This window comes from Lissotriton helveticus, chromosome 9 (assembly GCF_964261635.1).
Source record: "Lissotriton helveticus chromosome 9, aLisHel1.1, whole genome shotgun sequence".
Classification (NCBI taxonomy): domain Eukaryota; kingdom Metazoa; phylum Chordata; class Amphibia; order Caudata; family Salamandridae; genus Lissotriton; species Lissotriton helveticus.
In genome coordinates, this window is record NC_136070.1 from 916,506,622 (window position 1) to 916,533,190 (window position 26,569).

The following is a 26,569-nucleotide window of genomic DNA, read 5'->3' on the forward strand; positions in this document are numbered from 1 at the left end:
GTGATCAGACAGAGTGGCATTCCACCTGTGGTTACCACTCTGTCGACTAGTAATTAGGGGCTCAGTTTCTCTTGCTTGACATCTGCAGGATGTTGTGTGGGCTAGGGAAGAAGATTCATTATTAATTTTGTATGTGCACACTTCTTTTATTGTGGGTAACCTTTTTTTACATATGGTACACCTTTCTGAATCCAGCACTGGAGAATTCACCACCTGGGCCAGCTCCCTGCACAGAGGTCCATCCATTTGGATAGACAGGCTCATCTATACAGGATTAGCATCCTTGAGGAGATAGGACAAGGTATTTATCTTTGCTAGCTGTGCTGGTGCCTTGAACGGATGTTTCTTGGTGAGTGAATTAATCTCCCCAATGTCCTGAACAGGACTTTACCATCAAAAGATGGCATCCAAAATCCTGAAATGCACTGAGACCGTACAGAAAAGCCATACTAGAACAAAACCTCACCATAAATACTCTGAGTCTATTCTTTTTAGTACAGGTTGTTACTTGAAGAGGTCGATACCCCTAAGCCTCAGATTAGCATGTTGTTGCCAAGCAATTAGCAGCGCCTGCTTCATACTGCAGGCATACATAAATACCACCAACTCTTAAGATGCCCTGTACTGTCATCAGGCCCTAAAACGTCCCAACTCAGAGACAGTATAGGAAGGAATGTGGAAAATAAATGGAATGAGCTAAGTATAATGGATTGATTGTAGGTCATTTAGGCATTATGCCCTTGTCTACATCCTCATTTTATGTATTAAATATTAAGTAATGCTAAAGCTAACTAATGGAAAAAGCTACCAAGCCACTTAAAACCTGGCACCGCAGGACAAACTTCATCAGAAGACAGAGAAAACCGCAGGACAAACTTCATCAGAAGACAGAGAAAACTTAGAGGAGGTAAGTCAAGTCGGCAAACTAAAAATCACTAAAGCCCCCTAAATCCTAACCATAGAAATAACCATAGGATTGAGAATGAGGGGCAAATATATACAAAAGGATCTATGGCCAGGGCCAGGAAAGTATGTCGATTCTGTATCAACACTCCTCCAAGTCCTGAAACAGAAAGAAGGTGGGAGAGCATTTCCCTGGTCCGCAAAGAAACTCCAAAATGGGATACCCTAACTATTACACAGTTTCACTAACCTCACATGACCTCGAACTTCTTTCCCAATGACAGTTCCTGACACCCAAAAAAACCCCAGAGAGAATATCCATCCCCATTCTCGTAGTCCTTGCTGCCACCCGCAGTCTCCCTAAGCTGATGAAACAGAATTGGAAGGGAGCAAAGGCTTACCCTTCAGTAAATGAGGGTGGTTCAATTAAAGCAAGAACACCTCATCTACAGCTGGCCCATCCAAATTTCTCTCTCAAGATTCAAAATGTCAAACTGACAGCATATACCAAATCACCAATTCCCAACGCGATCTGTGAAACCAACTGACCAAGGAAGGTAGCACCTTGATACAGAATACAAGGAGTCAACTTCAGACAAAAGTGGTTGGAAAGAGATCTGAAAATATCAATTTTGCATCTCAAACTTCAAACAATGGCTGGAATATAAAGATATGCATTATGGAGGACCAGAGTAGTCAAGAACATTGCTGAACAAATCAAAGGGATAGCATTTTGTAGACAATGATTATTGAAGGGGGTATACTACACTCTGACAGGTCCAGCAGAGAGCAACCTCCACTAGTGAACTCAACCAGTGACGTTTCCTGTGCCAGATGAGAGAACATCCATAACATTCCCAAGTGCCCTAGCTGCCACCCACATGGTCTCTGATCTACATCAGCAGCAGCACATCAGTGACCTTCTTGGGGGTATTTTGTGTCCAGCATCATTGGCATGTTGAAGTCACACACTTTTCTACTATCCCTCTGCATCACCAACTATCTTTTAAATGCTCGTCTGCTCCTCCAATGTGTTGACCCATGGCAGTAATACAGTCCAACCTACCCCGAAGTGTTAACATCTGTACCAGATTGACACCTTTCAACATGAGTGGTGTTAAAGCCATGGGAACAAGCCCCGCTGGAACATGTGGGGCAACCATTACCCAATGAAGGGAAACATCCTTTACAACGCAACTTTTACCACGCAGTGCCTTTACGACGCAACTTTTACAACGCAAACCATTACAACACATTGCACTGGGGGGCGCTCTAGGATAGAGAATTTGTTTAATTTACTATCCAACACCTTCCCTAGTGTCCACGGAGACTGGAGTTGGAATAGTAAATTAAACTATTCACTATCCAGCACCCCAAAGCGCTATGCGTTGTAAAGGTTTGCATTGTAAAAACCGCGTTGTAAAGGCATGCGTGGTAAAAGCATGCGTTGTAATGTCATACATCCCCCAATGAACAACCCATGCAATAACTTAAACTATAATAACAGGAAGAAAAATATAAAAAAGAGAAAATAAGTAAAACCAAAAAGATGCAGGACACAATAGGAACTGGGGTGCCCACTCATAAAACATATAAAACAGGATATCTTCTAATAAGTTGAGTTTTATAACCGCATCTAAAGGAGGCTGAGGATAGAGCTAATGTTGATGAGGAGTGCCTGCTTGTGAAGATGGAGTCACAATTATTATGTAATTACAGGAAGAAAGGTAGATGTGGCAGTGCCCCATGTTTCAGGGTTGTTGACGAGATGATGAAGGAGTGAGGAGCTGGTATAAGTCTTGGGCTTGCCATGTCTTACCTTGGAAGGTTATAGAGGGGAGTCATCCGGAAGCAGGCCACAACTGCACGTCTCCGCTGCTTGGAGAGAAGTTTGTGCCAAACCGCCTTCTTGGACTTGTAAGGGTGCTCCGTCTGGACAAGAGAAGGAGGAGTGAGTAGCAGCAGAGAAAGAGTGGTTAGGGGCAGGAGAATAAAGAGAAGATCAGGGAGAGGGAAAGCTAAGAGTGGAGAGAGGTGTTTCAAGAGAGAACAATAAGAAAATAGAGGATCGGGGAAAAGAATGAGGGGTGGGAAGAAAACCATGAGGAAGGATGAGAGAGATGCATGGGAGAGGGGTTAAAAAGTGGCACAGAGAAGAAGAATAGAGCAAAGAGATAAAAGGAAAAATTAACCCAATGAGGAGAGACATATGCACATAGAGGAACAAGGAAAATACAAAAATGAAGGAGGGACAAGAATGAAGAGAGAAGGACAAATGTGGGTCAAAACCACAGAGGGAAAAATCGAGAAAAGGAAAATAAGAATGGGCAAGAGACAAAAATCAAGCGAAAGTATAAACTTCAAAATAAAGAGAAATAGATAAGTACAAACAGCAATTGACCGTCCTTCTAGTACTAGCTCCATCTTTGATTTGTACTGCATATTAAGTTGTACATTTTAGAGAACAGCACCTCTACTGAGGAAGAGCCATGCTCATTTATATTGCATGGCTTTAGAAGCGTGGGGTCACTAAATCTTTTACTTATACTTATCAAGATAAGTATAGGTGGAGTTAAGAACAGTAAATACATACTACCCTTCCAAATTAATGATAGGTCGATGTAGTCGTTTCTTGGTCCACATCAAAAAAGTTACTTATCCCTAGTTTCCAACGGAAGAGCGTTTTTTCATTTGCCAATAACTTTGGCCTCGTTTGCCGAATCTTCGTGAAATTTTCTAAACTAGTTTGACCCTCACTTCAGGTGCTACCTTGAAAGTTTCGGGGTGATTTGTAAAGTGGGGACCGAGAAAAATGGAGGGTCCCAAAATGCTTTCCTCCATGTTAATTTCCGTAGGAAACCTCAGACACGGCAACAGCCCCAACTGCTGAATGGAATTACACCAAATTTGGCAGACAGGTAGCTCTCAGTCCAGAAAGCACTCTTTTTAAATTGTGTCAATCCGTTCAGTAGTTGCAGAGAAATTTTAAGAAATTCCCAGTTGTATATCTAGAGACGGGAAGAATCCACAAATCCTGCCGATCTCGTGGCTGAGATCTGATTGGCTGCCAACACTTCGTGGTTTGAACCGAGTCACAAGAAAAAAGAAAAGAAAAAAGAAAAGGGGTCAGGGTAGAGACAACCTGACCCCCATGCCTCTTGGGGGGTCCCAGAGGGACACCCCAGAGCCCAAAAGGGAAGCTCACGCACTTTGATTCATTTAGGCCACCAGGTGGGGCCAGGTCCCGGGGGCACTTGAAAATAATGATGGGGGGCACACCTAAACCACCCCATCCCCTCCACAGCCAAAGGGACCACCACCTCCCAGGGGCTATATTAAATATTCCTTGTGCACATTATCTTCATAATAGTGGTTTGTTACACATGGTATACAGATCCCTATGAAGTGGTCGGAAGGTACTATTGTTTACCTCCAATTTTGGATTTTATAGACTCCTTTTGAGGTGGACCCAGTCTGACGCCTGGGGGTAATTCTAAGGTAAGGAATCTATAACTAATAGTCTCTTTCAGATAAAACTGTTAGCATTACGAATCCCAGCATGCTCTGTAAAGTTGAAAAGCTCACTTGGGAGGTCCACTAGTGGGCAATACTGCTAATTGTCATGCTAATAGGAGATGCTGCGGAGGGTTTGTGCAAAGCGGTATTTCTGCCTGTGACCAAGGACCAAGGAAGGTCTGAAACGCGTTAGGCTAAGGAAAGGAACTTCAGTGCCAAATGTAGTTTGTTAGCCTCATTACACACATTACCTGCCTGGGAGTGTGTCTTTAAACTTGTGGGCAAACTTGTTTTGGATGTTTAAAGTGGCAGTCCTGTCGTGAAGACAGCATCACCACTGCAATTGAAAGGTGGGTCTGCATTGACTCTGAATTGTTTGTAGTCTAGCTGTGGAACAGCAGGGTGAGCAATTTTACCAATACTAGAGAGGTGGTGGGTCTGAAAAGAAGACTATAGTACTGAACTGGAAAAAGGCCCTTCTCCCTCACCTAGGATTCCAACAGTAGTGTTTGTTGATGTGTGGAGGGATGCCCACATTGCTGCTTAACATATATCCACTACTGACACTTGTTTCACTAGGCCTTAAGTGGGTGATTTTGGTCTGGTAGAACGAAAATTGAAAGGAGTTTGTTTAGAGCGTCCCTGCTAGTTTGTAATTTCTTTTTTTTGTTTTAAACATCTGGTTATTCAAACATTTGCTCAGATACATTACACGTATTCATTACAGCCAGTTAAACACAGGTATTACACCCTCTTTATTTCACCCTTCCCCTGTTTGTGAAATAGCTAATGACTGCTGGTATCTCAAATCGCCCCTTGTAGTCTGCCTGATCAAGCCCTACATCATCTCACGCATGATGCCGAGGATACTTGAAAGTCCCTGCTTTGTCCCCTGTAGATTTACCCCACCCCATATCTTCATCCATTTCCCTGGGCAGCCCCTACACTGATAGATGACCTTCTCTGCCTGACCAATTTGTAATTTCTTATGGTGTATCAATGGTTTGCGACCATAATTGCAGTAAAAAATCATTGATAGATTACCGACACCGCAAAGACGGTGGTTAACCAACCACAAATGTGAAGGAGTCCTTTAGGGACCTCTTCCCCTTTGCCAATGTTATGAAAAATATGTTTTAGCAGTAGGCAGGGATCCCTGGGCCCACTGCTTACTCGCAAAAATAACATTTTTTAAACTTTTCTTTTTTTAAACACGATTCATTTATCTTTAAGGAAAATAGGATGCATAGAACAAAAAAAGATGGCTTTAGTTAAAAGCAATCGAAGACATGGTGGTCTGCTGACCCCAGCAGGGAAACATCTCTGTGATAGCAGCAAGTTGTAGTGGGTCGCAATGTAAGACTTACCTCTTGCATATTAATAAGGTATGCCAAATTGCGACAGCCTACGAATTGGAATTTTGCAAACTAACATGTTTGAACATATGTTGGTTGACAAAAAAAAACCAATGCATTTGGTAAAAGTCGGTGCACAAATTACGGCCACCTTTACCGAATGCATGGTATAAACATAAGGCCCCAAGTTCAAGTCCAACTGGGTAACAATATAAGGTGCCGACAGAAATCAATTTGTGAGTCCCTTCAAAAAGTGAACAACAACCAGTGACTTGAATAAGGACGGTGCATCTGGCAGGCACAAAAAGACAGACAAGGTTGATATATATCCTTTCCCTATACCAACGCCACATCCTTGTTGGGCCAAACAAAATTCGAACCACAGGATATTGGATAAGCATGTCTTCGGAGGGTCGATATAGTTGTTGGAATACTAGGAAACAACTTTGCAGCATCTGCCAAAGTAGACAGACTTAGCCAATAGCCAATCAGCTGATATAATAACATCGACCACTTCCAGTGGACGTCAGAAGGCACTCAGATAACTTTGCACAGTCTCCCGGTGTTAAGGCAGGGAATATGGAGATTGGCATGTAGAGCCTCCCCTTCCATTGGGAAAGGAGATTCACTCTGAGTGGAAGACAAAATGGAGCACATAGGGAGAATTGTAGAACGTCTGTGTACCACACCCTTCTAGGCAAGGAGGATGGTTTAGGACTGGTATTGGAATTTCTTTCCCAGAACCCGAATAATTAAGGATATGGGAGGAAAAACATAATGGAGCAGAAACTTCAACTGAAATGCATCCCACTCAAGACTCCCTGTAACGGACACTGAAGGGCACACAACAACAGGCAGTTGGTTTCTGACATTCAACGTGCTAGCTAGGTGTCTGGCAACCTTCCAAAGTTCTCATTGGTGCACCCATAACCAAAGTCACAGAGTTTCTCGAAATCAACCTATTGATAAGCATATGGCCATTCAATTTCACACAGATAAGAGGACGCCGGGTATACATGGCCATTCAAGGTATTGACTGATTGTGTTAGACATTCACATTGAACCAGTGCTTGAAATGTAAAACGAAGTGCAGGTACCAGTTACCAGAGCACCTATTTGCTTGCTTTTGAGAAATGTGGATACTCTTAAATTTAAAGTATTGCACAACCACTGAGAAACGCAGGTAGACTCCCTCTCAAAATAATGAAGTACAGTTACTTAAAGCCTGGCACTATCAGCCCATTTAAAGCACTGCATCGAACCACAGAGATAATATTCTTTCATCCCGTTATAATCTCATACAATTGTACCTCCCATTTGCCAGGCTCCCACCTCAAGCACATGGGCCTTTCTCTACATCGCAACAGAATGAGATAAGAGTAGATGAGATTGCAGGTGGTGATTAGGACCTTACCAGTTCCAGGTGATAAAGGACGGCAGAGACCTCCTGGACACGCTTGACGATCTTTTCAGGTTTGTTGCAGTCTTCAATTTTCCCCGACATCTCCTTGTAAAGGGCCATCTGCCAGCGCATTGACGAGCTGTTCTCGCACTGGAAGTCAAAGCCAGAGTCAGTCCTGCCTTTTACCGCCACTCGGAGAAAGGCTCTGTATGGGTCCTCCATCAGCACTACTACTGAAAAAGTAAAGCTCTTTGTCCCATTTCTCACCACTGTAGTGGCCAGAGATGGACTTTGTCCTTCTTAAATGGCTACAGTTAGGCCTACAGCACATTCCTCACGACAGAGGAGGCAGATGACAGGCCATTAAGTCCCATCCTCAGTTCGGCTATTGTCAGAAACAGCCCTCCTCAATCTTTGACCCTTCACTGCTGCAGAGACCTACAGACCCTTGCAGAACATTCCTTACAATTTCTAGATTACAGATAATACACCACCTACCCTTTCTCGCCATGGCATAGCTGGCCCCTCTCTGTCATTTTCATACCATTGTTTTTTGCCAAAGATAACCCCCAACACAGCTTTGCACTTTTCTTCTACTAGCAGATTTCCTCTCGGATACTTCCATTCTGCCTCTGCTATTTTTAAGTACTTCAGCCCCTCCCACATCACTGTCAAGTGCAGAAATATTCTTCTGAGTTCTGTCCCCGAAAGAAAATTCACCTTACCCCACCTTCACCGCCGATGCTGCCAGAGATATGCCTCTGCACACTGTCATCTTTGCAAGCGTCAGAACATACCTTTCCCTGCAGGTGAAGATTGTTATTCAAGAACTCTCGCACTTCTTCGTCAGTGTCTTTCTGCAGGTGATAAGAAACAATACAATTACTATTACAGTAGAGTAGCAGTAAAGCCATGTTTGTGGGAGTCACCAGTATTGGTGAAAATATACTAAGAAAGAGTATGTAGTGACTGGACATGATGAACTAAAGTACCTCACCCCCCTCCAAAATAAACTCCAGACAAAAATGACTGCACACAAACTAACCTCTAAACATTAGGCTTTTACTTCCATTTGTACATGAAAGAGCAGTGAACCTGGGTATCACCCTCCGTCGGAATGAGGTGCTGAACCAGAACAATACCTCCCATTGAAATGAGACGATGTGCCCAGAAATTCACCAGTAAAATAACACTCTGAGTGTCCCAGATGTGATGAGGCATTATACTAAAGGGCTGACCAAATAACAAGGTACTGTTAAAGGATATCTGACACCCTAGCAAAATGAGACCCAGATCCAGGTACTGTTTAGTGGAATGAAGAACTAATGATGGACAATACCAGTACCTTTTGACCAAAATGGAATAAAGCCCTTTACCAGGGTGTTCCCCAGTGAACTGAGGTGTTATAACAAAATCATCCCTCCTGCTGTATACTGTACCAGGGCGTAGCGGGTCTTTGCCAATGTGATGAGCTCCTGGTCAGTGGGAGAACACATGTTGAGGCCGATGGGCAACATCTTCTTGAGTGTGGCAACAATCAGCGACGTCTGTACAGAATAGCGGTCCCCTCGACGCTTCTTCTTTGTCCTCTCCTGGTCTGAGCCACCGGACTGAAAAGCAAAGCTGGGTTCTGAAGGTGACAAAAGCACTCACATTCCCTTCACTTCCACCCTCACATCTCCCAAGCATGCACCATGCCCTTTGAGAGACCCCAAAAGCAGTGCACATACCAACATATACAAATTGATGACAGATATGCATCCCTAACACATCAAACTTGCCATGTGCTTCCCTACTAGCACCACCAAACCCACATGGTGCAGCTTTACTATTTACTTACACTCTTCTGTTGCTAATGTATTTCTCGAAGGTTTTTCTTATTCTATTTTCTGCTACAAAGGCAATCTGGACATTTGCAGGTATTATATTTAGACATTTTCCTATGTTACTCTTACACCATTTTTATTCTGGTCTCCAATATTCGTTTACCCTGGTGACTATTTGTTGCATTGACTGTACCCTAAACGTATGCATGTCTCTGTTGAATTATTGAATGTAATAATAATAGAATAACGCATACATTTGCTGATTTTTAATACAGCCACAAAATATAGAATCTATTATTTTGAGAATGTCCTTGAACAGTAAAATTGTATATATTACTTTAGACCTTGTTCCAATCCTCAGTCCATCCTTATTGATCAGACTGTTCCCTCTTCTCCACCTAGCTCTTTCCCTGTCTATAAATGTATTTTCATAATGTGTCATATTGTTCTCCATCTACCCTCTCTATTCAGCTCTTTTTTAATCAACGCTCTTCTGCCCATCCCTCTCCTAATCCATTCTTCTTTCATCTTAACCCACACATTCATTCATGCATCCATCATGTTTGCCTTCCCAATGAATTAAAAAGAACATCTTCAGAACGGACTGGGATGCACACAGTACGACAGAAGAGAGCACATTTGTACATACAAGTGTAGCCGCAAAGCCAGCATGAAACAAAAGAAGGCAGCGAAAAGATATCTAGACTTTATAGAATACTATGTAAAGTAAAGAAAATGTTGGGATAGTATGGAGGAGTACACAAAAGTTAAATTTAGACTAAGACAATGTCGAAGAAATCAGAACATTATAGAAGGTAGCAGAAGTGTTTAGAATGGAGCTTAACAATGTAGAAGAGAGCATGTTCTTTGGAAACACATTGTATGGTCGGACAATAGTATTCATTGCCTACATTAGGAGTATTTTGTCTATCATAAAAGCTAAGGAAATCAATGTTTCTGTAGAGTGAATGGGAGTTCAAAAATGGAGAGAGAGCATTAAAAACAATTAGAGTATGATTAAAGGGAGTAGGGATTTATTCACATCTACAGTCAGCGGCATGCAAAGTTCAAAAATACTTTAGGGAAGAGGATGATAGGCTCGTAAAGCATAGGACTGTTTCAACCGAGAAATATGTGGAAAGTAAAGAAAAGGTTTGGAAAGCAGAGATCAGTTCTGAAAAGTACCATACTGGTCAGGAAACAATCATACAGTTTCCAGGGAGCAGTTTAGGTAAGAAACAAGCAATTTAGAGAACTATCTAGCAGTGATAGAAAGTACAAGGAATCAAAAGAGGGCCTCTGCAAATTGTGCATACTTAACATTTGGGGGGAAGTGGGGGTTCCCAAATATACTAAATTGTGGGTGGCTCTGGCTCCGTGGTCGAAAAATGGACCACTGCCATACACTTGGGAGCAAGAGACTGGCCAGACCTCACAACCTGAAAAAAGACGTGGACTGGTGCATGTTAGTAGAAAGGCAGGTTTATGAAATTAGAAGATGCCCTAGGAAATGGATTAAGATATGGAAGGTCTGGCAAGTCTACCGAGGGCTTCATATCACTGCATAATGGATGTGATGCAGAACTGTCAATGTCAAAGGTATGATGAGGTGTAACTATGCCATACGAAAACTGATAAATATGCCCAGTGGACACACTTGCCGGATTGTTGACCACCCTCTGTTCTATATTGTTGCCGGTGGTAAAGTGTTGTTTTTTTATGTTGCAAAATCAATATCAAATATTTTAAAAACTGTAGTAGACCGCGAAGAGTAGATCCAAAATGTACAGCAGAATCAAAGAAGATAGAAAATAGATCATGAAAGTAGTGAAGAGTTAAGAAAATAAAGAACAGTTCTAGAAACTAGTGAAGTGGTAAACACTTAAAGCATATAAATGATGGTAGAGGAAACAAGAGATTGGATCAGGAAAGAAAGGTTGGCTTGTGAGAGAATAGATCGTCAAGGAAAAAAAAATAGTATATTAAGGGGTTAAAAAATAGGCCAAGAAAGACCAGTACAGTGCTGCTAACTGTGAAAGCAAATAATTCAGGAAAGAAGCAGATGAAAGCGTTAAGCCCATCAGGGCAGTAATTAAATATCTAGGAACAGGGTGTGCCAAAAATATTATGGTAAACAGAATGTTTTTAACAAACGTTGGCAAAATTTTTATCGCAGGGAGAACAATTAAAAATATTATTTTTTAAAATTAAGTAAAATTAGAACAGTTTAGTAGAAAATATTACTTATCACTGGTAACTGTAATTCTGGTGGCCTCATTTAGAGTTTGACTCTATGGGTTTGTATGAACAGCTGTCATGGTGGTTCATACAAACCTATTTGAAAATTTAGTGTGCGTCTTTCACTGGTGATGCACGCTTAACCAAAACCTTTCAAATTTGTACTTTTCAAAAAATAAACTCATAAAACAGCCGTTTGTTGTTGGAAAAGTAAAAATGAATAGTCACAAAAACCATGTATGTTTTGTCCGAAGGTGTCGGGATAATTTTAAAAATTTTTGCTGTTCCAGACAGTATAAAAAAAATACATTCAACTGTCTCCTCTAAATAGGGCATATGGTTGTATAGCTTACCTCTGATGTCTGTATTTCCCTGGGCAATCGGAGGAATGTTTACACTTACGGAGTAAATTTTACTCCATTGGTGAAAACTTGGTGAGCTGCCCGACTGAAAATTGGGGTGTTGGACCGAACGTTTGGCAGAGAGGGTACTCTGTTGCTATTGCAGTGGAGTATCATGCCCCGAAAGTGTAAATTGTGCCTTATTATTCTTGTAGATTCCACACATTGGGTCATATGTACACATTTTTATGGAGGTTGCAAATAGCCCAATTCGGAGATTTGGGCCATTTGTGACTACAAAAAAAACCATTTTGATACGCACAAAAGCCAATTGTGATTTGGTAACTTGCTACGAATCACAATTTGGTATTGTGATTCGGAATTTGGAATGCACATGTTTAGGGCGTCCTCTCCAAGTACCAAATTTCAGTGGTATGTATATCCCGACTCGCCGTTCGGGAGGATAGGTCCGAAACTTCACTGTGTCCAGAACAGCTCCAACGAAAGGGAGCATCTGTGAGGGAGTCAGGTGTTACTTCGGCACATTGATAGTGCAGTCCTCAAAAAATCCACTCACCCCCTCCCAATTGCGAGTGACATTTTTGCAGGTCAAGCTATTTTTAGCACTTACTCAACCCTGCTGGTGAGTAAACTTAAGCTAGACGAAACAGGTGTTCTTTTTGTTCAGAAAGCAAATGAGCAATTAAAATGTAAATGTAAATGTATGTGTCTTGTAAAGCGCACTGCTGCCCTGAGGTGTCGTGGCGCTGTAGACCGCTGGGGAACCCGTCCTGGCTATCCCTGTGAGATGGTCCCTACTGGGTATCTCCAAGGTGAAACCAGGCATCCCGGGCGAATGTGGGAGGCCGTTGTAGAGATGAGGCAAGCTAATGCCCAGAGTTGCCGAGTGTGATCCCTCGTTAGAGTAGGCACCGAGGCGAGAATTATCAAGTCCGCTGACCCTGGTGCACGACCCTGCCGCGTCGGGAATTGAACCCTGGTCCCGGCCGTTCTCTGCTTCCGGGTCTGCCACCTCTAACCAGTGAGCCACACCACCTTTATATTTTGTTTTATCTTGACAGCATTTGCCAACTGCTCAAGAACAGAGGTCAAATATCAGTTTGTCTTTTTACAAATGTTTGCTCATGTGGAAAATGGTGTTTACTTTTCTTTCTCTTTTTAAAGTTAATGCTTTTTGTCAAGTGAGCAAACAAAATGCAGTAAAATGCCCGTTTTTTTTCTAAAACAACATTTGAACAACTTGTAAATGAATAGTACAAGTAGATCAGAAATTATGAAATAACCTTTTTTGTAATTCAGAAGTGTGATTCAAACAAAGATTTAAATTGGAGAAAAACAATCCAGGACACTTTACTTGGTGATGTGCAAATGACAAAATATTTGCAGAAAATGTACACTATATCGTTTTAAAACCACACGTCAGTGACAAATTCTGTGGCCTTTTCAATGTAACATCTGCTGATTGCAAATAACAGTGGGCTGCTACTTTATGCTTTTGTTATGTATTTATTAAAAGAGATCGTTTTTAAACATGATGTGAGAGTCATTCCTGGCCAAGCCCTGATGACAATGTATTTAATGAATTAAGAGGCAAGTGTATCTTATATGTGGCTAGATTTGCATTCTAGATGGAGCTAATGTTTAGTCTATTAAATTAAACAAAGGCGTTTTCTCTACAGCAGACGTGCTGAACGTGCATATTTGAAGGTGCTCTCATATGTGATAAAGAAGAAAATGGCGTCTCAGTGAATTAAAATACTTGCCCAGGATCACATATTTGAAACCAGTTTATGGGTCAAGAGCATTATAATTAGGTCAAGTAGATTATTTAAGTCACTAGACCTGCAGGTCAAGTAACAATTTTGGGATTTTTTGAGCCCTGTAGTGAACCCTTGAGAATGTAGGAGGTTTGTAGTAGTCTGAAGGTGGGAGACAACAGTCTGGGGAAAGTCTGCCTCCAACAGCCAGTCAACGATACAGGGGAAGACTGGCACCCCTGATCCATTCCAATAGGCTGCAACCACTGCCATCACCTTGGTGAACCCCAAGGGGTGCTGGTTGGCCCAAAGGAGAGCATGGTGAACTAAAAGTGCACATGGCCTACCAAAAACCGCAGATAGCGCAGATGGGACAGCAGGACTGGAATGTTAAAATAAGTGTCCTGCAAGTCCAATGCTGCCATCCAGTCTCCTGGGACCAGGGCAGACAAGACCTGAGCCAGAGTGAGCATCTTGAACTTTTCCTTTTCGGAGAAGTAGTTGAGGGCTCGTAGATCTAGGATAGAGCGAAGACCCTTGTCTTTTTTAGGGACCAGAAAGTAGCAGGAATAACAATCACAGCCTACTTCTGGCACCGGAACCCTCTCTATGGCTCCCTTGGCCAAGAAAGTCATGACTTCCTCCTGAAGCAAAGTCAGGTGATCCTCCATCAGCCAGTCGTTGATTGTAGGTATGAAGGTAGGGATAGTCTCAAAGGGGAGGGACTATTTGAAGAACTCATCTTTTGACATGATGTTTTGCCAGTGGTGGAGGTGATGGCTGATCCTGCCACCAACTGGCTGCCCATGGTCTTGAAGGGCCTGACTAGGAGGGTTTGGCGGCTGAGACTGCGGGGGGGGGTGGACTGACCTGACCTCTGGCTGCCCGACTCATGGGCTCGGAATGAGCTGCACCAATAGCAGTGCAGAGGTTGCTGTACTTGCTCGGTCTTGTGCCTGGGATATGGCTGGAGCGGCTGAAAGCCCCTTCCATAGCCATGAAAGAGGCAAAAGGCAGATGGGGAACATTTGGCCACTGAGAGCCCTAAAGACTTGGCCATAGCCCAACAGTCCATGTCTTCCTTGTCTCCGAAGAGACAGGTGCCATCAAAGGCAATGTCCATGAGGGAAGCCTGGACATCCCCAGAAAAGCCAGGAGTTCTCGGGCAGGTGTGGGGTCGAACAGACACCGTTGATGAAATTGCTCCACCCAGCGAGTCGGTTAAGCAAGACCAAAATGAATGGTGAACTTTGCTGCTGGACAGGTATTCACAAGAGGAGTCTGACTATAATTGATTAATCTTGTGACTATTGAATGCACATTTTTGTGATTAAGGTTTTTAGAGGAGTAATAACCTTGTATGCATTTAAGACGACCTCTAAGTGTATTCCCTTTATTTAATAGGCAAACACAGTTTTTTCTATCAAGCGGGTAGAAGGAATTTATGAATTGTGTTGGTTTGTCATTTGTATATATTTGTTGTTTATATATATATATATGTGTGTATGTTCGAAAAGATAATTTCAAAAATTAGAATGATCAAAATCAACATTAAGATAATTAAAATTACGTAAAAATGTGTCTTTGGCATGTGATTTGTGGTTTGAAATAAGTTACATGAACTAACAACAGGATTATGTACTGTTAATAGAGTAATATGAAGATCCCTATATAAGTAGATATAAATATATCTTTGCCTCCTTGCATTTTTTCCTTTTTTATCTTTGTATTGTATCGTTGCCCAGGTATAGGAGGGTAATTTGGGTAAACCCCTACATATTTTTTGAATGCATCTCTCTTGCCTGACACCGCTTGGGAGAGGATAGCCCGGGTCTCCTCTGGAACTGTGGCAGAACTTGCACAACTGTTTCCCACAGGGGTGGGAGTAATGGCCCAATAGGCATGCGGTGTTCACCGACCACACTGCAAGGCTGGCGGAAGAAAACATTTTCTTACCCCAACAATCCAGCCTCTTGTATTCCCTATCCAGGGGTGCGGAAGGGATCAGGCCCTGTAACGCAGAGGCATGGACTACCAAGCTCTCAGGGGTAGGGTGGTTGGATAGGAAATCTGGGTAGACCGGTGCAGGGCAATGGCGGTGCGCGGTTGTCCTATTAACAGGAGCTTGGACCAGGTTCCCAATAGGCAATCAGTCAAGGCCTTGTTGAAGGGCAGTAGAGGTTCTGAGGAGGAAACACCTGTTGCAGGATCTCTGTCAAGATGTGGTCCATGACCTCAGGAGCCCTTCTCATCACCATAGCTTATAAAGTCCCCTCCTCCATAGCCACAGTAGGGGGAGAAAGTAGGCCAGAATCTGGAGTAGTATTGAGTCAACTGGCCTCACCCAATCCCTCATACCAGTCCTGATCTTGATGAGGCTAGTCTTATAAAGGGTTCAACGACCCCTCCTAATCCCTTCAGAATAGGGCTAGGCAACTGACCTAGAACCTAGGGGTTCTGTTCGACACTGGTATGGGTGTTGGTAGGCGCTGAACTGTCTACGGGTTGTCAGGGATGTGGAAGGAGCTGGAGAAGCCTGTGGGTGTCGGGAGTCTTGTGTCAGCATTGGCGCTGGGGAAGGTCGCAATGGCACGACCGGCGTTGGTACGGATCCATTGCTGGATCCCTGGGGGGGCATCGGATCCACCGGTGCAAAATCCAGTGGAGTCCCCTCTGTGCATGAGGGGCCCAAAGGTGCACCAGCAGGGTCAGGCCACCCAAATATGAGGCACATGACATCATAAAATTCCTTGAGCTGGGTGGGAGTTGCAGAGCCGACTCAGGAGCATGTTCAGCAGAACGAGGCCTAGAGCGTCGACACTTCTCCGTCGCATCGGCGAACAGATGGGGTAAAGACAATGGACGCTTTGACTTCTTCTGTTTTTTTGCGCTTCTTACCTGACCGACTCTAGGAGGAGGAAGACTTAGGGCTCCTGGAACGGTGCCTGGACCTTCCTCTCGACCGGGACTGTGAACAAGACCTCTGGGGTGAAAGACGCAGTGCCAGGCACCAGGCCACAAGTAGGTTAAGAGATCGCTCCCTCAAAGCTTTTTTGTCCATGGCCTAGTAGTTTTAGCACGACTTTGAGTTGTGGTCGAGCTCCAAGCACCAAAAACAAATCAAGTGTAGATCCGTCACGAACATGGCGTTATGATAGAAGCTGCACCGTTTGAATCCAGAAGTCTTCTTGGACATACAAACAGACCAAATAATCTTCGACAAAATGTCGAAAAAAGCCAGTCAAAAAGTGACAGAGGGTAGCTCTCTTCGACTGATCTGCGCCCGCAGGCGCAGGAATAAAAGAACTGATCCCAGTGAGGTTATGTTTATATAGGCGACATGGACATCACAACAGAGGAGACGACACTTACTAAGTCATGCGGAGCCGATCTGCGCTTAGCTGTATTGCTCGAAGAAAAATCTGCCGGATCTAGTCTGACGCCTGGGAAATTCAAAGGTAAGGAATTTGCAGGTAGTTGTCTCTATCAGATAGGAATTTTATGTCTGCTGCGACTTCACACATAAAAAGATAGGCCTCTCATAGCTTTTTATGTGCAAAGTATACTAAAATTAAACTGGCAGTTTATGAATACCAAAAAAAAGTAAAATACACAAAAATGTAAGTTTACCTTTGTGAATCAGGCCCAGTATGTTTGACTATTCCGCTCTAACGGTACAACAAAGAGTGTTCCTATGTCCAATGAGAGGAGGCTGAGGAAAGGACCTAAGTGGGGGATAGAAAGTGAGACTTTGAGTTCCAGCTCTTGCCATTGTTCACATTGCTGGTCTGGTCCAGGAGACTAGTGAACCTGCAGTCTGATTCAGAAGTCTTAGTCTCTTCAATATCTGTTCTGATGCAGGAGCTGTGAGACTTTGCCTGCAACCAGGCTCAGGAGGATAATAGATAGAGATGCAGCCTGTAAAGTGGTATGATCCCTTGACCTCTATTGAGCCATTGGCAAACCAGAAGGCAAGAGCATAGTCATAACCATTGTATCCGGCACCAGTAAGTCAGTGAGCCTTTGTGTCTTCAATGGTCTTTGTGTATGCATCTCTGCATCTATATTTGTATATAGAAAAGTCAGTCTGAATAAATACACCAAGACTGGGCAACCCTTGTCATATGATGGCTATACTTGGGTATGTATAGGATCTATACTTGAACATACGGGGACCAGTCCGAGTCATATGCACTTCACCAGTGGTTTCCCTGGACATCCTTGGTATAGGTTGCCCACTCCTCGCATCTTATATATGGCCTGCGAGGGAGGAGAGAACTTTCTGCTCCATCCGTGCTGCTGGCGGGATCAGGGTCGAGCTGTGCTGGACATGTCCTATGTCCCTTGGCGAGAAATGATCAAGTCTAGAAATTCCAAGCCTGGAAACACTTGTAATTGCAGGAGGCAGAATTTCACCAAGAGTTATGGATCTTCGTGGATTTTCGTCACTCACATTGATGGCCTACATGTGCTACTTGAATCTGTACTTTAACTGAACCTGAATGTTAGATCTGTTTAACCTGTGTTTGCTTGTAAGATCTGCCCAACGAATGTCTGACAAAATGTCGATATACAAAATATCGACCTACAAAAATATCGCAACAAAAATATCGATATCAACTATATTGACGTCCTATCTCTAACAAGGTAAGTACAAAAATATCGAGAAAAAAATATCGATGTGAAAAATATCGTAATTAAAAAATATCGTTTTTTTAAATAAAAAAATATGTTAGAAAAATAAATAAAACTTATGAATGTAATAAACATAGTTAAACTATGTTATAATATTTAAAATTAATTAATATACATTAATTAATAAAAAAATAATTAAACATATACATATAATACATAATATATACTTCCTTAATAATAACTTTTAAAAATTATTTTAATAACTTATAAATAATTAAAAATGTTATAAATTACAAATACATCTATACACATAAAATAATAATATAAATAAAAATTAATAAAAATGTAAAACAAATTTAAAAAAGTAGGTAAATGTTGGATAGCGTAGGGGTAAAAATGACTATTCCCACTCCAAAGAGTGCAACAGTAGGGAAAGTGCTGGATAGCGTAAGGGTAAAAATTACTATTCCCACTCAAGAGAGTGCAACAGTAGGGAAAGTGTTGGATAGCGTAGGGGTAAAAATTACTATTCCAACTCCAGAGAGTGCAACAGTAGGGAAAGTGTTGGATAGCGTAGGGGTAACAATTACTATACCAACTCCAGAGAGTGCAACAGTAGGGAAAGTGTTGGATAGCGTAGGGGTAAAAATGACTATTCCCACTCCAGAGAGTGCAACAGTAGGAAAAGTGTTGGATAGCGTAGGGGTAAAAATTAATATTCCCACTCCAGAGAGTGCAACAGTAGGGAAAGTGTTGGATAGAGTAGAAGTTAAAAATAACATACTTATACATAAAGTAATATTTTTAAATATTGAAAAAAATTATTATTAAATAAATCTAAACTATTTACAAATACTTATACATAATTATTAAACACATCATTACAAATGAATAATTAAGTAACAATTAATAATAAATACCAATTAATAATATTTAATTACCAATTAATAGTTAATTAACAATAATATAATGAACAAAAACAATTAATTAAAATAAATTATTACTTAATTACATTTAAATTACTTCCCATCCTACACTCCTATAAACCCATAAACCGCTACAGAACATAATGATCAATTAATCCCTTAATAAAAACTAATTACAATTAATAAAAATTAATTACCAATAATAGTTAATTAACAATAATATAATTAACAAAACAATTAATTAAAATACGTTATTACTTAATTACATTTAAATTACTTCCCACCCTATTCCCATATACACCCATAACCCACTACAGAACATATTGATCAATTACCAATTAATACAAATTATTTACCAATTAATTAAAATTAATTTATAATTCGTAAAAATTCATAATTAATTTAGTATAATTAAATTACTTCCCATCCTATTCCCCTATAAACCCACAACTCGCTACGGTACTAAAATACAAAATTTACTTAAATTATATTGAAAAAAATACATATTAAATACATAATTATATACATAAAAATCATACAAAAATCTAAATTAGTAACATCGATATTACTAACATCGATATTACTAACATCGATATTAACAAAATCGATATTACTTACCTTTGAAATTCTGTCCCATCGATATTAAAAATATCTATATTCTGTCCCTTCGATTTTTAAACATCGACATTATTGTATGTCGATATTTAAAAATCGATATTGTGTCTGCCTACCCTGCCCAACCTTAGTGATTGCTGTGCTCCCTACACCTTTATACTGGGAGACATAAAAAGGCATGAATTTATACTCAAAGACTTACTTCTGGCAACTAGTCTTTAATGTTCATATCACTTCATTGTCTTAATGTATTTGTAATTTGCATGGCTATATATACTATTTAAGTGGTCCTGAATTACCATGTTTTATTTGGTGTCAGAAAGGTGCAGATTCTATTGTATATCAAAGAAAACAGCAAACAATCAGAAAGAAGCAGCCAAGCCAAATTCCAAACTCTGATTATTTGAATTGCCTATAAAATATATGGATGTTTAGCTTATATTTTAAGAAAAATGTACTTATCAAAATGCCTTTTAATGGGAGAACCCCAACATGGACTGGAAATTATTGGGGTGGGGCGGCCGGTACAGTTCAGGACGTCGCTGCATGTTTAGGAGTGTAAAAAATTGTTCAAAGGATTTAGACAGCAAAAACAGAACATTTCCACAAAGCAGGGAATAATTCTGGAAATTAGAAACAGTTTAGGACAGCAATGAACTGATCAGGGATGTAGCAAATAGTGAAGAAAAGTTCAGAAATGTAGAAACTGTCTGGGAAAGCAGTTCAGGACGATAGTTTGAAGTGAGTAAAAAAGAAATTACACTGCAGAGCACAGCAGCACAGAATAGAATTTTACAGATTGATACAGCTGCAAATTCATAAACACACAACACAAAATACACATACCCTAGCAGTACATATTCAATCAGAATGATACAGACAGACGAAACTGGCTACTTGATGGACGGCAGCAGTGCTACCTAGCTGAATATGAACAAGCCAGTCAGAACACTAATTGCAATATAGAATTGTAGAAAACACAGCAAAACTCACAAGACAAATGTTAGTGTTGTGTGTATTAATAAAGATACATAATATTAAGGTATTGTAGATGAGAGACAAGTATAACATATCTGTGCAATGTAAGGGAGGATGAAAATGGCTAACAAAACAACTACAGAATACAGAAGGATTGTGCGAGAGGACAAGCAGTACAAAGAACACAATACAGTCAACAAATGTATGGGCTCACAAAAAGTAACACTTATTTTTTCTACTTTTCGATCTTTTTGCCAAGTAGGTAGGAAGGGTAAGGAGGGGAGTACCGAAGAAACTAATTAAAAAGAACAACATCAAAAAACAAGCCCTGATTCCAGCAAACACTGGTCCACCTGAACTGACAGAAACTTCCCTACTAATCATGGATGAACTCCTTCAGCATACACTTGACATATCCGAATCCTGGAGTGATCTAAAATTTGAAAAATTCTAGAAGCTGCTGGAAATTCATGTTTGAGGTGATTCAACCGCATGCTTTGCCAACCCAAAACAATCATGGTGTATGTTTTGCAAGGCAACGTGGGATTAAAACCACAACAAAATTGCAAATTTCTGGGCAGGATGTACCTCAAACCACATCAAACCTATGATTCAAGGTGGCTCAAAGTATTTGTGTGCCACGCCGAATTGCTAGAGACTCAGCACATAGAGTAAATTCATGACTACTTAGCAACCTTTCAGTATCTGTAGAATATAGCAAGATCAATTAGATGACTTAATTTTGCATGTTGTAATGTACATTATTGCGTTCTGCTGTAAGTAGGGGAATCAACAATCTTGAAATGGATTGTTTGTTGCTGTAAGTACTGTTGACATCAGCTCAGTGTATACCCTTCCACTCAACGCCTAAGACCAGATGCTCCATGTCAGCACTCAGCTTTAGAATTCCAGATATCCCAAAGCCAGTCAACTGGATAATAATAAATCAAGCTTAGCATTTAAACAACAAAGACAAGAAACTGTACAAAGAAGAAAACATCAACATGAGCAGCTAAGCTAAAGCAGTACATGGAACTAACTTTTGATCTTGAAGCACCAAGCAGAAGCATTTGCCATTCCTAATTCCTGAAGCTCATTATTCCCCCATAACTGACCTCATCAAAGCCATCATGGATTTATTTTCTAGCAAACAGGTTCACAAGCACGGCATCATACCCTGTAAAAAGAACCTTCACATGCTCATTAGAAAACCCCTCTACTCCGGCTTTGGCACTGAGATATGTCCAAATTTACAGATGCCATTGCCATCTGTCCCACTCTCCTGCTCGGCTTTGATGCCCCAGCAAGGCTGCACACTCTGCTATCAACACATCGGAGCATCAATGTGTTGCCCCTGATTGGCATCTCAACATCGAGCTTCACTCTGCTCTGCATTCAAGAGGTAATGTCTTCCCAAAACCCCAAGATCATGCAATCTCTTCACCCCCCAGTAACCCACTCCAATTAACACCCTCTGTTCCTACATCCCCACTCCCCAAAGGTGTATATAGAGTAGTATTTGGAAAAATAGGCAGATGAAGGATCCATAATAAATGAATAGCTGATGATGGAAAAACAAGTGCCCTGAGAGTGAGAAACCATAAAAGAAACGTTCTTGCCAAAGACAAAGATTAATGCCCATAGCAAAAGGCTAGCCAAGAGGGATCTCTCTTTCAAAGGTGTGTATATGAAAGAAATACATGTTGTTAAATACTGGGAAGAGAGCTTTAAGGTCAATAACTTTCCATGTGTGTAAGATGGAAAGAGCTAATGGAATGGAAAGGAGGTTGCACATTTTCAGTGCTGGCTATTTCTCTCTGGAACAGACTTCTGCAGATAATCCTCTAATCATCTTCAAAGACTGAGGACATTATTTAAAGTATATGTGTTTGAAATGTTTCCCATACTAGTCCTGATCTGAGGAGATCCATGTTGGAGCACCAAGAAACTCTATTAAATGTACAAGTACTTTCGAAAAATGTGTAACCCCAACCAACCTGACCTAACCTAACCCAACCTGACCCAATTGAATCTAACCTTATAAAGGCCAGGGTTTCCTGCAAGAGGCACACAATTCACTTCTTGTCTAAAAATATGTCAGAGCAGCAAATAGAGCATTGTTTGTCAGTTAGTCTGTCAAACTGTACATGGCAGCAAAATCCATCTGTAGTTGGCTCAGGTTCTGTGGGTGGCATGAGGCGTCTGTGGGTGAAAGAGTGTTTCTTTGCATACTGCTGGGTAATGTCCACCTGTGGAAAGCAGAGAGATTTTTTGGGGAGCACCAAAACGGCATGAATGTGATAGTAAGAACATATGCGGGTGGGAAAAATGTAGTACTTGGGTGGTGAAGTGATTTTATGTGATTACATATCTATATGGGTGAGGTGGAGAGAAACTGTACCAAGACCAACATGTTTTCCAGTGCAACATTTTCATTTACAAAGCCATGGTAATCTGGTACTTTAGCTTAACTTTAGAGGACCAAGCTTAAAACTCCAAGAGGTTTGGTAAGTGAAAACCTCAAACTGTAACATTCTGTGACCCTACAGATAGGCCAGCTATGGGTTGCTTTGAAAACACCTAGTGGGGGCATACAGCCAGTCTGTGCAAGGCCTCAAAATCTATATTTGAGCTTGCCAAAAAGAACCTGCTGGTGACCGGAAGGCCATGTCAGTGACAGAGATATTATATGGACCATCTATGAGTGGCAACCAGAGAAGCCATGTGTGGGTAGCAGAGGGTACAATATATGAACAGAAAGAATTTGCATGGATGGAAAATGACAAACAATCCATGGATGCTAAAATATCCATCTGTGGGCATTTGCTTTTTAGTAGGATGAAGCAAGTCAACAAGTAGAACTTAATAAAGACTCAGTGTTGTGAGTAGAGAATCCATATTTGAAAGGTAATCAGTGCATATATAGGTTTCTGAATTCTAGCTATAGAGATAAAAAGTATGCGTCTTTGAGAGATCAGTGGGGGTATATAAGGAGATATGTTTCCATCAATGGGTAGTCAATAACCTTTTCATTAAAGTTCCGTTCACAGACTTACAATTCCCATATATCCTCGTAGTTGGCATGAAAAAGACTGACTGAATGGAATCCTTCCTTGGGTTGAGCAATGAATCCTCAAGCTGTTTGCATGCCTTATGTATGGATCAGTGCTCGGCTTATCGCATTTCTGCTTCAGTCATATGTCTAGAAAGGCAGAAGAATCTGGGATATAAGCAGCTGATCTTGCATTTTAAGGAGAGATGCTCCATTCACCTCAAAGTTAACCTCAATGGGCTGATGATCTCAGTTGTTTGTGAACCACAACCAATGTGCTTAATAGAAGTACTAGCAGGGATTTGTTTTTCCATTTCATTCCATCAGTCTAGCCGAGACAACAAAGGTGTCACTGGTCCCTCTGCCACGCCCACCCAGCAGGCTTTATGAGAAGAGGAGATGGTGAGGGGGGAAGAGACCCATGGGAAGATGCTCCATGCTAACTGCGTGGCACACACAGCATCCATTAAATCAAAATGAAAAGAAACAACGAGAGAAAGTTGGGAATTTTTCTAACCTGGCTTTCTCCAGACTACAAACAAAAGAAATAAAAAAATAAAGGGTAGAAAGAAGGTTAAAGTTCAAACATTTTCACAAGGAGACACTGTAAATTCAGACCAGGAAGAAGTTAGGTGTTAATTTCCAAAAGGTATAAAAATGAAGCATGTACACATGAGGGATGGGATCAACATGACATTTTCAGAATGAAATTTGGCAGAGGTAAGAATTTCTGTCCATCATTTCTCAGAAGAAAGGAATACTTACCTGCAAATATGCTTCTCCAGCATGTGTATCATCCATAAAGTGACAGGCGCACACAAGACATTCCTCAACAGATTACAACTTTCGAAAGCAATCTATGTATTAGTGCCTTTATTTTCGTTTGGACTGTCATGACACAGACGCTATACAATCCATGCCAACTCAGGCTTCTCTATGAAGCAGCTAAAGATTTGTAGAATCTCACTGTAAGAGAACGTGGTAAAATGAAAATATGTACCATCATATACAATTGCTTATTTGTTAAATCACCTTCAAGTTCACCTGTTGTAACCCAGAGAGATCCTTAATTCAGATTAGCATAGGATTACCTAATTGTCGTTTCTCTTTCCAGGTACAGACGCTGAAGGATACATATTCCGTGTCTGGGGCTAAAGCCTGTCACACTACAAATTTCCTTCTACAACCAATGTAAGAGTTTTTTTGTTAACATCACAATTTCCAGGCCAGACAGATCCTTAACATCACTTAAAAACACCAAATTGTTTTTTTATTTTTCAGGGCATAACCCATAGGTAAAGTGTAATCAGCATTCAGGTCCAGGCTGTGGAACTTTATCTTTTTTCCACCTGAATGCCTGAGATGATTAACGATTTTAGAAAAAATGTACAGTCCTCTTTACTAAGAAGAACTCCCTTAGCCTTTCCATTGTGCCAGATCCATGGTAAAATGCTGTTTCCTTTGGAATAGGAACCGCTGAAAACATTTTACACACTTAACTGCTCTACAGCTTGTGTTCGATCTGTTATAGGTAGTAATATCAATAATAAAAATATTGCCTGATATGAATATAGTGGCGTAAGTATTGTTTTAAAAATCTCACTCCATTGGGTATAGATTTTCTATTGCCAATGGGGCGATGTTTTTGTACACACAATATTTGTGTCAGATGATATTGAGGCTGTGATATTCTGGTCCCAAACTGTTGTTACAATTCCGATACTGATGCACAAGCTAATCTCAATAGATTACCTAGCAGTGGGCATCTGAAAGGAAGAAAAAGCACAGGAGGAATGAGCTCACTCTAGGTGAATGACAAGCGAATAAGCACATAACTGGGGACAACTGAAGAGGAAGCAACAGATATAATAGAAAATAAGCTACCAAAAAGGATACCTTCAATTTATACTAAATGCAAACAGAGATTCATGAAAGGCAACATACGTCCTACACCCATAGTGGGACATCTTGACCAGTAGATGACAAGCTGTAAATCAGCATGAATTTTCTTGTGTTATATTTGTTGAAATAGGCATGACACAATGTAACTAATTCAAGTAATGTTGCTTAGCTGCTTCTGACTCTAAACTCTAACTCTTAAAGTGAGCCGTTCATCAATGCAATGCAATAAAAGTTTGGATTTGGCATCACTAAGTTGCTTATATCCATACAGTTCATGTCTGAATGGAGCTGAGTGGGAAGTTTAAGCATGCATAGAAATGTGAGGTGCTTCCTTATCGGCTAACTCAACTTATTTTCTATATGTGCTTGATCTATCTGCAATCTACCATTGCTCTATCATCTGCCTTATGAATTCTAGATTGCCTTAAGCCAATTGTGCCTCAACACTTTATATGTCAAGGAGCTGAATAGAAATACCGTATAAGCAAAGGGCCCCTTTCAAGCTATTTTTCTAATGCTTTGATCTAACTGAAAGTAGCTTGATGTTTTCCTATGCTACGTTTTCATTAATGGTAGTCATGGTAGTTAATCTGATGTACTCTAAAGCAGAGCTTTCCTTGCCATGCAGCAAATGGTAGAGGGCTTTGGTAATGCGTTCAGCTATCCTTCATAAAAAAGAACATAGCTTTACATCATAAACCATCTGACCCTGATCACCGCAGGACCTCCAACAGCCCTCTCATTTGCCCCCCCCCCATTGTGCTGCGTCTCAAACAGCCTGCTTCATTCTCCAGTCATCAGTCATTTTCAGTGAACTTCGCGACAGGCAAACCCAGGGGCGTAACACAGGCCCCTACAGCCCCAGCGGTGCAGGGGGGCCTCACCCTCCAGGGGGCCCCTTCAGCACCGCACTTCTGCTGGGGGGCTCTAGATTGAGCCAGAAGGGGGCCCCTTCACATACCCTGCAGGGGGGGCCCCTCAAGGTTTGTTACGCCACTGGGCAGACCAGGTGTTCAATGGTGGCATCCTGCCTCTCTTATTGTAGGTGCATGCGGACGGCTCCCTGCAGTCTCACACTGCCTTGTGCAGGGCCCATATTAGG

At 41.2% G+C, this 26,569-nt stretch overlaps 1 protein-coding gene across 1 annotated transcript in view; it reads right to left on the reverse strand.

Moving 5' to 3' along the window:
• The window catches only part of RYR1 (ryanodine receptor 1), a 1,073,089-nt gene that overhangs the window by 324,567 nt on the left and 721,953 nt on the right, over nucleotides 1-26,569 (reverse strand). The window contains exons 71-74 of the mRNA XM_078661091.1: nucleotides 8,616-8,786; nucleotides 7,974-8,033; nucleotides 7,189-7,326; nucleotides 2,723-2,835 (exon numbers count right to left, since the gene is read on the reverse strand). Coding sequence (XP_078517217.1) covers nucleotides 2,723-2,835; nucleotides 7,189-7,326; nucleotides 7,974-8,033; nucleotides 8,616-8,786 — 482 coding nt within the window. The remainder of the gene's footprint in view (nucleotides 1-2,722; nucleotides 2,836-7,188; nucleotides 7,327-7,973; nucleotides 8,034-8,615; nucleotides 8,787-26,569) is intronic.